Consider the following 14,673-nt stretch of genomic DNA (forward strand, 5'->3'; position numbering starts at 1 on the left):
CAATAATAGCTTCCATGAATCCTTCTTTGTAGGATTCTTTTTGTTCAAAAATTGCAACATATTTTGAGGGACTATCTTTAAGTTCTTACCTTTTTTTCTTTTTTTCTTAATTCAAGGAAATAACATTTGCAATACAAAAACTCCTCCTAGACACTGAATACTAAAGTTAATATTTAAGTTTTTTCAATATTTTCCTGGATCATCTAAAGTTAGAGATGTGAGATCACTGGTCTTCCAAAAAAAAAAAAAAAATAGAACATTGAAATAGCACAACATTCTCTAGCTCCAATTGAGTTATTCTTATACAGGTTGGAACCCAAGAAGCAGGATCTATGATTGAAGGTTCTTGGTTAAATGTTTCATTAACATTTTCAAGAAAACATTGTAAGGAAGTTAAGACATCAGAAAAGAGCAAAGGAAGAAGCTAGACAAAGATGTGGTTTCAAAAGTGCTGCCTCAGTCTGATTTCTCTGGGAGGACTGGAACTTAGAACACATCATAGAGGTGGTTCTGTGCAAAAGTATGAGGGTTGGGTTGTTTGTTTTATACTGAAAAGTTTTTCCCAGGGAAGGTGGAGCATAACCTCCCAGACATCCCTGGGCGAGGTTCAGGTCAGGCAAGGGCAAGCCTCTGGAGAAGTGCAGGTGTGAGTTGATATCAGTCAATACTTACAGAAACTGGGGGATGTGTACACACATCCACTAACTGCAATTTGGGTTGAGAGTAAATACATGCTGCAACTCTGCTTTCATCACAATTTATCAATATATAGGTGAATCCAACTTCTTGAGAAAATTACAAATAAAAAAGGATTTTTGGGCTGGGGATATAGCTCGGTTAGTAGAGTGCTTGCCTTGCAAGTACAAGGCCCTGGGTTCAATCCCCAGTACAGAAAAAGAAAAAAAGAACAAAAAAAAAGACATATGTCATTTGCTTGCTTGCTAAGCAACTATAAACATTAAATCCTCATTGGCCCAGGCCTCTAGATCATTCAAGGTATGATTCTGGCTTTGCTTCTCTTTCTTCTGGTCATCTGTAAATGATCTCCTCCATTTCCATAATAGGACACTCTTGGTGGCAAATAACATAAGCCAAATTAACAATCAAAGTAAAGATATTTAGATAAATAAAGTGAAGACTCCTGGAAAACCTAAAGACTTATCTGGCCTTGGGTATGACTGGGTTAAGGAGATCAACCAAGCCCTTGGGTTTTTATTCCTCCTTCTGATTATTCTCTATATGACAGTTAAGATAGCTAATCACTGCTTTATATTTACATTTTCCTAGGTTAGTAATTTAAGCAGTAAAAGACAATTTTCCAAAATTGGCCTTTAATGAATTTTTGAAGAAGTAATCTTGTCATCTCGTTGGCCTAATTTGGACCACTGTTACCAAGAGGATGAAATTGTGACACCCTTATGGGGTGTGGGAAAAGGGGAAAAATTTGTCTCCCTTGGAGCCATCTGGATAAAGCTGTGTCACACCTGTGCATTCTATGGTCTACTCAACATTTCCACTTGGATCTCTCATGGGCATTTCAAAGTTTTGATGTCTAAATTTCATTCTTGAAAATTATTTCCTCTCCCATTTTCTTACTCTCTCATTTGGTTCCTTCTCAATAAATGTCATCACTCTCCCTAGTTGCTAGAATGCCTACATTTCTCTTATTCTCAAGTCTAATCCATTCACAAGTCATGTTTCTACTTCCAACTAATTCTCTCTATTCTGTACCTAGCTAGTATCTTCCTTTACATAGACAATTCACAGTTACTGCTTTCACCTCAGGATCCCTTTAATATCTTATCTACATAGCAGTCAGAACGAACTTTGAAAACATATTTTGTTATTTATTTGCTTAAAATTAACAAATGACTTCCAAATGTACTTAGAATAAAGTTCAAACTCCTCACCAACTGTGACTATAATTTCTGCATTTTCTTTTGCTTAAAATTAACAAATGACTTCCAAATGTACTTAGAATAAAGTTCAAACTCCTCACCAACTGTGACTATAATTTCTGCATTTTCTATACTCTCCTGCTTGCTATCTGTGCTCTACCAATATTGGCCTTCTTTAGAATTCTTTGTACACTTTTTTTCTACTTGGAAGATTGCCCCATGACACTGCTTTCTGTTGGTGACTGCTTATCCTTCAAATATCACTTAAACATCACCTACTTTCAGAGCCCTTCCTCTACTATAGTTCCCTAGCTATTATCCTATATTACTTTACTAATGGTCTTTGAGAATTCATGTCTTTTGATTCTCTCTCTCTATTCTGTGAATTTGGGGCCTGTACCTTTTTGTTCAATACTTTATCCAGTGTCTATCATAGTGAGTCAACATTGGAGATTCATCATTGATTGTGTTGAATGAAAAATTAAATGGGAAAAATGGGAAAAAGATACACATATAATGAAAGAGTCACCAAGGCATACAAAAACCAGATATTTTTTTCTTCGTAATGTTTTTTAAGCTTCACCACAGCTGAAAACTTAATCATTAATGAAAATGTTACTGTATACCTACCTTGGGCAAAGTTGTGAAGAATGCCAAGGTCAGTAAAGTATTATAAAATCTTTCCCTAAAGGATTTTATAATATTTTTTCTATATAGAAGTTTATGTAAGGAAAAGAATACAAAATGGAAATTTAGATAACAACATAATAACGTCAAAGCTTCCACAGTGTAGCACATAATTTTCAAAATGTGTGACTTGAAAGATCAGTATTTTCTGGAATCAGAGGAAAGGAAATCAATTTGAGGTAGCAGGAATCTTTCCTGGAGTAGAAAGGGAAAAAGAATCAGTTTTGTTGATTTATTTATCCTTTGCTGGTATATATTCCACTGAAAGTAGTAGGAATCCTACAGAGTTTGACTTATTTCCATGGATGAACCTCAGAGGGATTCCCTAGCTGGCATCTAGTAATTGCCAGCATCTCATAACTACTGATCTTTCTTAAAGACTTAATGTGCATGCAGTTCTCAGTCAGAGGAAAGATGCAAGCTCAAGCTTGCCAAAAACAGTAACTGGATAGGTACCAGGGCTCTTAGTCAAAGCCACACACATCGTTTCAAGCATATTTTGTTTTTTAATGCTGGAGTTCAAATCAAGTACTACAATTAGGATCTGGTTTAAGGCAAATGAATAATTTTATCAACACCACAGCCATTATCTTTTTTAAAGTGAAATAATAACTAGTAAAATTATCTTCCCCCCTCAGAACTGAACATCTGTCTTCAAGTATATGTAACTAAGGGTTTTCAGTGCCAGTCAATGTAGTTGACACAGGGTCTAAAGCCAGATTCCCAGGGTTCGCATCCCAGAACCACCTCTTCCTGTACCACCTTAAACAAGTTTAAGCCTCCTGAGCCTCAGTTTCTTCATCTAAAAACGGGATGATGAGAATAATACTTTCCTCCCAAGGTAGTGTGAAGTTTAAACAACATTGTACTTTACTAGGTTCTATACATTTTTAAATAGAAGTCATTTAAAGGAGACCAGGGTTTGATCACATCAGAGTTCAAACAGATTCTTGGTATACTCTGATATGACAGATTCCTCATCCTTTCCCAAAGTGTCATATATAAATAGTTCAAAATTTCAGAGGACATTTATCTAATGAAGTTCTAGAGAGATTAAAAATTAATGTTTCTCCACATTCTTCGAAATATGGAAATAACTGAGCTCAGAGAAGTTCAGTGAAAGCCTAACTGGCATGATTCAGAACGACTGCAACCCTTGGAATAATCGACCAGTCTTGTGAACTTATCCCTGGGGTCTCCTCCCATGTTTCAGGGAGTTACACTTAACACTTGGCAACCTTACTGTGTTGTTGATTCTTAATTAAACTCGTTTATTCATTCGTTCATTTACTTATCAGCCATGCCTGGAGTGTTTACTCTAGGCCTGACAATGTGTGGAGCCCTGGAAATAACAAAGACCAAGCAGACACACTCCTGACTTCACACAGCTCATAATCTATACTGGGAGAAACACTATACAACAGCGCAATAACTGCTATAATAGAATCATGTGCAAGATGCCAGGGTGGCCTAAATAAAGGAGGGTAAGTTGAAGCTAACTTAGATGTCATTGGAGTTTCTCAAGGAGAGCAAAGTTTTAACTGAAGAAATTTGCCCTGGGGGCAAAAGTTGTTATCAGAAGAGGGAATTGAATGTGCTAATTCACTCAAGTGCCAACCAGCCTAGTGTATTAGAAGAGAGCGATTGATTCAGTAGATAAGAAGCCTTGCCTTCCCCAACTCACACAACCCTGGGATTCACTGACCATCACGACTGGGACCAGCAGCCTGGCAGCGGCAGGGAAAGGGTGAGGGAGGTTTGGGAGCCTGGGAGGTCAGTGCCGCTCACGCGTCTCCCGGGGCAATGGTGCAGTGGGGACTTAAGCAGGCAGGGCAGGCAGTCTCTGCCTCCGCCTCTCGCCCTCCTTGGGTAGGCACCCAGCCACTGGTGCCTCTGGGCAGGTCCGCATGAGGCCGTCCCCTAGAATCCGCCTGTACAGGAGGAGAGGCGGGGCATCCCCCACTGGGGCGGTTGCCTGTAGGGTCGCCACGGCCCTCTACCCAGGACTGGTGGCAGGAGGCTGCTGAGCAAGCAGCATTCTCAGGCTCTGTGTCCTTAGCATAATCCATGATGTTTCTTATTAGCACTGTTAGTTTCATATTCCCTGGACATCTGGGCACAATCGAGGGGAATGCTGTCACACTTGGTGTCTCGGTTGTGAATGCTGTTGGGAATGTAGCTGAAACTGAATTAGCTTTGGCTTGTGACACACTAATATCTCAGTCCTTTGTAGACAAGAACATGAAATGCATGGGGATCATTCTTCAAAGAGGAACCCTCATCTTGATGTCGTGTGGTCTACCGTTCTGGGCTACCCTCTTCAATACGGAGGACATTCCCCAGCTCTTAAAACCCTGGAATCTCCAGGATAGCCCAGGTTTATGTGATTTTTCATTCCTGCTCTTCCAGCAGCATTCCTGTTCAGCTGCAGACAAGATATATATGAAGTGAGGTGGTCATTGTGCCTCATGACATTAGTGCAGCAAATGTCCAAAATGTGAGCATGAATGTGCTTTTGTGTGCACTAGACCTTGGGGTGGTAGGTTCTGCCTAACAAAACCACTTCCCAGTTCTTCCTTTCTGCTCTATTTTTTTCGCCATTGTTTGGTGGAAAAAATTCTACATCCACACTTGGGGAGGTTTGACAAGAACTATTTCCAAGAGTGGATCTCCAACATCAAGCTAGCTAATTCCCAGGATGTTCATGATGTGCTTGGAATAGTGGACCTTTGAGATTGAACCCTTCTTGGCAGGACTGATTGATGTGGAACAGCTAGGAACCCAGGCCTTCATTTATGAACTGGCTGTGGTGGTCTAGTTGATGTCCCATGGTTTTGGTGTGGCAGCTAATGACTGGGTAGTGCTCTTGGGGCAGGGAATGCTGGGCAGGCTCTGTGCTCCTGCCTCACTGTTCTCCTGTATGCCAGCATGTCCTCTTGAAGGGATTGTCTTTCAGTTTTGAAGAATATACTTTTTGATTATTCACCAGAGATATCATTTCCCTTGTGAAACTAGTAATGCCTGGGATTTTTTTTTTTTTTTTTTTTTTTCTCCTTTTCATCTCTTTGATGTACTTAGAGCCATCTGGGTACAGTCCTGGGAGGTACAGGAAAACAAGATTGATGCTATCTGGAACACCCTTGGTTATTATGTTTTTGGTTTTCCCATTGGAGTATCTTCATGTTTGCTGCTAAACTTGGGATAATAGGTCTCTGGTCTGGATTGATAGTTTGTATCTTCTTTCAAATCCTTTCCTACTTGGAAAAGATCTTGAGGGTAAACTGGAACAGAATTCCAGAACAGGCAGCAGGTGCAACTGGGCTAAAAGGAAGTAAAGAGGTCATATCTACCACAGTGGATCTAGCTATCCAGAAAGAGAAGTCACTAGTGAAAGGACTTTGCCTAATGTCATCAGAGAGAAAGCCAGAGAATCCAACTAATGGAAGAAAACCCTTAATATTCAGAGCCCACCATTGGAGGTGATTTAACAGCAAAAGGGTTGATTTTCTATTCAGCTGTTACTGTTACTGTCCTTTCAGTAAAACTTTTCGGTAACTGTGGATAAATTGAAAACTTATACCAACCTACAAACTAGAAATGATCGTTTTATGCCATATGTTAATAATGGAAGGTGAATCTTGTTATTTGGACAGTGGTTTCACCCCAGTTGTGGGTGGAAAGGATATCAGAGATTCGTCATTGTTATTTTGATAAAATGCACTACCTTAATGGAAATCAAGAAAGAGGTTATAATTTATCTGTATTTAGTTATTGATTTCGATACTGGGGATTGAACAGAGGGGTGCTTTGCCACTGAGATACACACCCAGCCCCTGGTAAATTTATTTTGAGACAGGATCTAAGTTGCTGAGGGTCTCACCAAGTTGCTGAGGCTTGCCTCAACTTACAGAGGCCTCCCAAATCAGGAGTTAAAATTTTAAGAAAGCTATTCTCTGTTAACTGTATCACAGTGTCTAAATATGTAAATTTGATTTTCTATGCTATAAATATTCTTTACTCTTTCTTGTTTTAAAGGTAAGTCATTCAATGTCTTATAAAATAAAATGGTTGATCTTGTTTCACTTGCTTCTCTCTGTTCACATACTTAATGTCAGTGAGTGTATATTAATGCCAATTCAAGCTTTCCATATAAACTTTGATAAAATAAGCACCTTAAAATGAAGGAGAAAGTGAGAGAGAAACTTGGAAGCAGCAAAAGTGGGCAGAGCAAGGTGGGGAGTCAATGAAGGGATAAGATTGTGGACTCACTGAGGGAGACATTGGGCTGGAAGCAGAAATATAACAGCAAGGCTTGAATTGTAGAACCATCATTGGTTGTTAGCATTAGGAAGGAACAGATAATGGGAAAGACGATAGGGTAGAACCACATAAACTTGAGTTTCCAAGGGCCTAGTTTTAGACATAGCAATGGGATAGAAGCAAGGGAGGTAGATTTAATATTTAGGCAGTCAAATCTACTTGACATTGTTACTAATTCAGAGGACTCAAGGGGAGAGAAGAATCCTGTGAGAAGGGAGATAATATCCCCTATTCTCAAAGGATGTAGTAATAGGGAGCAAGACTTGCTTCCAAAATGGACCTTATACAAACTTATACGGATCCACACATTCTTACTTCTGTCTCTTAGTCCAGGGTTCTTTGACCCTAAGATAGTGCTTCAACCATCAACGGGGCTCCCTTTAGGAAATCAGGGCCCTTTAGCAAATCAGTTCACTGAACTTACAAAATATCTCAAAGGCCCAGTCTGGAAAAATTGAGGAATGAAATACTGTTGGTATGATACATGGTGAAACTTATAACCAACCCTGGTATCTCTTGTGAAATCCTGAGGGCATAGAGATATGACTAACAACATGAGAAGTGTCAGAGTCACATGACGGATGCTGCAAGTTGTGAAAAAAGGTCTAGTAATGGCATAATCGTTAAGAAATCAACAAACCTGGAATAGTGGGCCAGATGCCATACTCAGAATTGAGTGCAGAAACAGGAGGGGTTTTTCTAGAGATAAAGATGCTTTTTAAAAAAATAGTATATATTTAATTCATTTGATAGTGATTAAAACTAACATGAGTCATTTCCTAGAAAGTAGACCAGGTTGAAATATGAGACATAATTTTATTTGAGTCTCAGATTAACTCTTTGAGGCAGATGTTGTTATTATCTCGATTAACAGAGACAGCAAAGTTGAACAATGTTGTTAAGGTTGTTCAGTTCCATAAGAATTAAAACTCAGGTTTAGACTTACCACTGTGTAAAATCAATTTACATGACAAGGAATTAACTGAAAACTTTCTTTGCCTCTAGTCTCTAGATAACACAAGGAGTAACATTTTTCTTAAGACTAATACGTTTTCTTTTAATCAGATGTCTAGGATATTTCGACGTTCTTCTGGAGGGGGTCGATTTATCAAATCTCATGTTATCAAAATAAGGTATGTAAATTTGGTTTGTAACTTCAAACCAGTACTGCTAAGATGAAGTATTTAATCATCATGGTTGCTAGGCTACCCTTAGCAAATCTGTGTAGCCAGAGATAGATTTCAAAACAACCCAGGTTATGTGACCTATTTCCCAACCACAATAGGAAGATGTAAAGGGTGCAATGACAAGAAAGTCTCTTAAAAAGCAAAATGGAGTAAAAGACACGGAAAAAGGAGGGATGGAACTATGAACACCATTGTGCCTCGTAAGCAAGGAGCTAAGTAGAACTTATGTCTTTTTTATTTTCCTCATTTACAGTTGCACAACCATTAGACTATGACTTTCTATGCAATAAGGTTTTTCTTTAATGTCAGTGCATCTTTGATATTATTTTAAATGTCTTTTTATTTTGATGTTTTTGTGAAAGGTCATACACATAAATTAAACATGATTTAATATCAGAGACTAAATTTAATTACTAGAATCCATTCTGAATATGCTGTTTGTATGATGTTTGAAAGATTCTATACTGGGTTTCTATACTTAAATTCTATACTTCGTGTGTGTGTGTGTATTTGTAAAATTTATTTACTTTACTTGGTGGTGATAAAGTAAATACACATATGATTAAATGATTAAGGGTCCAGGTCTTTTCTTTCCCTCTTGCCCTTCCTTCTTTTGTTTCTTTACTTTTCTTACCTTTTACATTTTCCTATCTCCCTTCTGTTCATTGTGTCTTTTATAAGTTAAATTCATTCTGAAAAGGTTATTGAAGTCTTTCTAGACCTACACATCACAATATGTATTATGTATTATTTCCCTTTACAAACTCCTTTCACTAATTATACATTTGTTAATTGATCATGAAATACCTAAATATCAATTCTTTAATACAATAAAATTTTATTTCACTTCCAAGGTGAAGTCCAAAGAGGCAGAAGTGGGGACAATGTCTCCACTGGTGGACATTGTGGGATGGAACTGCCCATAGGACCTTCCACTTACAATTGGCAGACAAAGGAAGAACAAGAGCATGGAAAATAGTATGGGAGGTTTTGATGGGAGGTTTTTAAAGAGCCAGGTCTGGTAATGGAGGAATATTGTCTCTGCCCACATCCCATTGGCCAAAATTCATTAGAACGTTTCAGTCAACCTCAAGAGGGGTTAGAAATGAAATCTAGCTCTGTGCCAAGGAAGCAAAGGACATAGGGTTCGGTAAACAAAAGATTTGTCTTTGCTACACCACTCTGAAGAATAATGATCTCAGTTACAACTTTTGCTGAAAATGCCTTAAAAAGTAAGTGATGTAAGTGCATGTAAAGCATGAATTCTGAATATCTCCTCCCAAGAACCTCTCTAAAACCATGAACTCAGGAAGGAAACAGAGGAAAAGATTTTTCATAAATATCACTTACCTAGCATTTCTAGCATGTTACCTTCACTTACCAACACTTCCTGATCATTTTACATCCATTCCTATCCCCTTTATCCAGAAGTAATTTAAAATCAGTCACATATGTCATCCATTATGTTTCTTTAAATTCATTGATTCTAAACAGGTAAACATCATCCATGATTACAGAAATGTCACCATTTGTCTGCTGTTTTGCTCTCAGTCCAGATGAACAAGGTGTGAACATTCTTATGGTGCTCATGTTTCGATACCCATCTACTGGCAGTGCTGAAATGATCAAGAAGAAAATTGAAAAGAGTTTATATCAAAGTCTGAAGATCAAACAGTTGCCTTTGACTATAAACAAACCATCATTTAGACTCACACGTAAGTCTTTTTCTTTTCTTTTTTTTATTTCTTTGCGGGGGGCATTTTTGTAATTCCCATCACTTACAATTTCCTTTACCTTTCATAAGAATTTGGTCAAATGTATTCTCTCACTTTAAGAATTCACCACTGATAAATATATCAATTTGGAATTAAAGTAAAATATTCACTATGAGGGGAAATTTAGTGTTACTTTCTATACTATTTTACTACGGTTTTTTGATAAACTTTCTGAAATTTTTTCTTATATAACAAGATGCTTGGATCCTTACAAAAGCAACAAAGGGTAGTTACTATGTTCACCAATTACAGGTAAGGAAGCTGAGAAGTTCTGAGACATGAGATCAACAAACCTTTGGGCTAGAATTAGACACAGGTATTATGAATCTCAGAGGTCTTTACAGGTCAAAAATTCTGGAGGCTCATTTTTATAGTGTCAAAGACACAGACATCATTCTGGAGGTTTGCCTGCCTAATAAGAATAAGTGACATGAATTATAAAGAGGTCCTTTTTCTTGTTCCCAGTTAAAAATACTTTTCACTTGTTTTCTTATTGTTCTCACAAATGCATGCGTGCACATGTGTGCGCGCGCGCGCGCGCGCGCGCACACACACACACACACAAATATGAGGAAAGTTCTTTGTATTTATTCCCCAAAGTAGACAAAAAAATTCAGGAAGTTTAGGGAACTAAAATGAAAGTCACCTTACATCTACTTGACATCCAAGCGAAGAGACATTTCAGTTTTTGTCTACAACATACAATTAGTAAGTAAACTTCTTTGTTTCAAATAAGATTTTAAGTGCCAAGGATAGGAACTGTATTTTAATCTTCTTACCTCTGCCTCCAACTGCAGCACACATCTCACATGAAATAGGTATTCCTGTTCTGTTCATTGTTTTTCATTATGTATTTCCAAGGTTAGTTATTTCAGATTTAAAATAAAAGAGGGAGAGTTTAAAAATCCTTCAAATACATCTTAGCTAGAATCTCTCCAAATATTAGGGATAACTGTCATGAAGTTATTAGAAATAATGAAGAGTGTAGTATTCACCTTGATTGTTAACTGGTTATATTCCAAAATAAAATATGATTTTCTAATGCATTCTGTAAAGGGAGATCTCAAATTTAATTTCAATTCCTGACAACTGTCCCTAAGGCATAATCATAAATTTTAAAGCAAAATATCAATAATAGAAGTTTACTGAGTTTTTTAAATGGTAAAGTTTCTTATTTTATAATTTTAAAAAGTAATTTTGGGCCTTTCTGGTTATGCACCAAGACTTTTGATTATACAGGTTGTTTTAATGCCAAAGTAACTATATTCTATGATCAAGCTCAATAACAAAAACTCAATTGCATATAATTTCTTCTGTCATACACATATAATTCATTTTAAAAATAGACATATTCAGGAAATTCCTAGATGGAATTGGGGTTCACATCCCTCTGTGAGATGTTATGGCTTAGAACAGAATACTTCAAAGTAAGGTGCCTTGTTGTACTGAGTACTTTGAATCAAAGGAAATCAAAAGGGCCTGAGAAACAAGGCATGGAGGCACACTTTATGCAACCTGAGGTGGGAGGATCACAAGTTGGAGACCAATCTTAGCAATTTAGCAAGACCTAGGTAACTTAGTGAGACCCTATCTCGAAATAAAAACTTAAAAGGACTGGGGATATAGTTCAGTGATAAGGCACTGCTGGGTTTCATCCCTGGTGTCAAAAAAAAAAAAAAAAAAAAAAGAAAGAAAAAAGAAAAAGACCTTAGAAGCAAGATCTTTTTGTTCATCTCCATCCCTTCTTTCTTCTGCTTCCCTTTTTCCTTCAAGGTAAATCATAGAAGCTAGAGCTCTTCTTTTCTCAAGCGAGTGATACAACCTAGAAATATTACTCTAACCTTCCCTCACCCTTCTGTGTAGGAGCTGGACATAAAGAAATTCTCTGACCTATGATTTCTGACTATAGATCACCACACCTTTCTTCCTGAGGGTCCTGCCCCACACCTAAGAAGAAAGAACTCCACCTAGAGAGGTTAAGAAGACTGAATTGTCAGGCCCTGCTTGGTGGGTCCTCCACCCACCTTGATCTATTAGTGTTAGATCACACCCTTTAGTTCAAGTACATTTCTACAGTACATGACTGTCCATTCTTCATCAGACCTAAGAATAAAAACAGATGATTTTCCCTGGTTTTTTCAATCTTCTTTTCTGAAGACTCCCATGCTACAAGCACTTTTATTAGCTAAATGTGTATATTTCCTCCTGTTAATCTGGTCTTCTCAGTTTTATTTCAGATATAGCCAGGAACCCTGGAAATATTAAAGAAATTTTTCATTCCCTAAAAGAAAAGTCAGTGTTCCTTGAGAAAAATTGCAGTATAATTCTTCATTTTCTCTGACAAATAAACAGAACAAAATAAATGATCATCAAATCAACAAAAATCCAATGTAGCTGAGTTAAAATGAACCAGAATAAGTAACACTGAAGAGAAAAGATGTCTCTAAAGAGAAGCATAAAGTGTAGTGAGAGCTTGTGCATGGGTGGGTTCTTTGGACTTTTGTATGTGAAAGAACTTCATGCCCTGCCCAGAGTACCTGCTACCTGAGTCACAGACTTACCTAGCACTCTTCAGGAGGAAGAATGCTCAGTGAGAGAAGGTTACCAACTGACCTGGACTAAATTCCCACTTTTTGTTAGACCAGGACCTTGAAATTGGGCCCCAAGGGATCTGTGGTGCCTTTTGCTCCTTGGAGCTGCCCTCTGCTCTCTGGTCATTGGGAAGTTGCTTAAACCACATAGTATGGTAAACACCAACTGCAGTGGCAATCAAGTTTGCTTCTTTGACTTATACTCTTATACTGGGTACCTCAAAGAAAGCAACCAGGCACATTCATTCCTATTCTTTCTTTCCTGGTTTTCTGATTTCTTTTTCATTTCTGAAGCAAAACCAGAAAATAAAGTGCTCTCTGATTTTATTTGCAAGTGAAATTTTACACTTTGAACTCAGAGTACAGGGTTATTTATGCATTATTTGGTTACAAGAAAAATCCGATACCTCTTGAAATATGGATGTCTCAGGTAATTAACTTTCAATTTATGATTTAGCAATATAACCTGAAAATGGAAATACATTATTCTTCCAACTAACTTGTGTTTTGCTTCTTCCAGCTATTGACAGCAAAAAGATGAGGAATCTTCTCAATAGTCGTAAGTTTCAAAATCCCCAAATAACTATTTATTTCACTGTAAAGATAAGAACCACAGAAAAATCAGAAGTATAATTTACCAAGTTTTTTTTGCTCATTTATATTTTTATAAACCATGTAGTCCTTTAATTACATTTTCTTATTTTTTAATATTGAAGATATTAAATTTATAAGTTTATATTAAATATAATTTTAAGTTTTATGATCCATGGGATAAGTTAAAAATTACATAGTATTCTAGATATTATATTAATATGTTCTTTAAATATTTCTCTTTTAATATTCTCTCACAACTCAAGAGAGTATTTTAAACTGGTAATGAGTTGAGGTTTAGGCTTTGTTAATTATTTTCAGTTTTCTTGCATTTGAATGAAATGTCTGATAGGTACATTTTCTGCCCCCTTCTCAATCCTGCCCCTGACACCCAAGAAAACTGTGGATCTTTTGTGGACAAATTTTTGATGCTCAATAAATTATCTATTTATTGATAAAATACAAGTCAAAATGTCTGGGCAACGGTCAAAAGAACAAAAGTTCTTTTCTGCACTTTAGAGCTGCCCCACTCACTTCTCCTGGCTAGAAAAGCCCAAGCCCACCTTCCCATGGCAGACTGCTTGTCCAATCTGGCTATGTTTTCCAGTTTCTAAATCTATTCTGCACTATATTAAAACTGTCTTTTCTTGTATTTTAATCTCATTTATGATTTGGTTTACATTATCCATCTATATATGTTTTATAGAGAGAGATGGAAATCAGTTCTTGAACTGAATGCCTCCAAAATGTCAGTAATATTTCTTCTGAGCCTCAATATAATCAGTAGAGGGGCTGGGGAGATAGCTCAGTCGGTAGAGTGCTTGCCTTGCAAGCACAAGGCCCTGGGTTCGATCACCAGCACCAAAAAAAAAAAAAAAAAAAAAAAAAAAAATATATATATATATATATATATATATATATATATAATCAGTAGAAACCATATAAAATGTAAAACAACCTCAGAGATTGAATGTTAGGAATGGTTTAGAAGGCTGGGACAATGAATTTGCTAAGTATCTCCACACAACAAGTGTGTGTGTGTATGTGTGTGTGTGTGTATTTCTTTTCCTCCTTTTTCACCTTAAGTATATTTCTGTGTGACAGGCTGTGGGATAAGGATGACATCTTCAAACATGCCATTACCAGCATCCTCTTCTACAGAAAGGATTGTCCAGGGAAGGGAGACTGCTATGGAAGGGGAGTGGCCATGGCAGGCCAGCCTGCAACTCATAGGAACAGGTCATCAATGTGGAGCCAGCCTCATCAGTAACACATGGCTGCTCACAGCAGCTCACTGTTTCCGGAAGTAAGTTCACTGGGGTTATTATGAACATTCTTTCCCCAGTCCTCTCATGCCATTGATTCAGTACGTGGGAAGAGCCCAACTCACTAGTTTACTCTACTCCAGGTGTTCCTGACCCTGTCCCCTAAATGTATTGTGCTTACTCTATGCCTCATCCATGATGTTTGGTTTGAATTATTGGTAGTTCTTACCATGAATTTCCCTGTGTCATCATGATCCCAGTGCTATCATCCCTATGATACCAGATGATTTTAATGTGAAGACTAAATATTATACATGTAACAAGTTCAATCTCTTCCATACTCAAGAAGCAAAGTTATC

General features: G+C 37.3%; 1 protein-coding gene across 4 annotated transcripts in view; it reads left to right on the top strand.

Moving 5' to 3' along the window:
- Positions 1-14,673, top strand: part of LOC124994084 (transmembrane protease serine 11F) — a 91,018-nt gene that overhangs the window by 60,228 nt on the left and 16,117 nt on the right. For all 4 annotated transcript variants that reach the window (XR_007110449.1, XM_047565773.1, XM_047565771.1 and 1 more), the window contains 4 exons: positions 7,971-8,038; positions 9,644-9,807; positions 12,979-13,017; positions 14,154-14,355. Coding sequence is in view for 3 of the 4 variants with exons in the window: in XM_047565773.1 (XP_047421729.1) it covers positions 7,971-8,038; positions 9,644-9,807; positions 12,979-13,017; positions 14,154-14,355 (473 nt within the window). In the remaining variant the exon portion in view is untranslated. The remainder of the gene's footprint in view (positions 1-7,970; positions 8,039-9,643; positions 9,808-12,978; positions 13,018-14,153; positions 14,356-14,673) is intronic.

This window comes from Sciurus carolinensis, chromosome 10 (assembly GCF_902686445.1).
Source record: "Sciurus carolinensis chromosome 10, mSciCar1.2, whole genome shotgun sequence".
NCBI classification, from domain to species: Eukaryota; Metazoa; Chordata; class Mammalia; order Rodentia; family Sciuridae; genus Sciurus; species Sciurus carolinensis.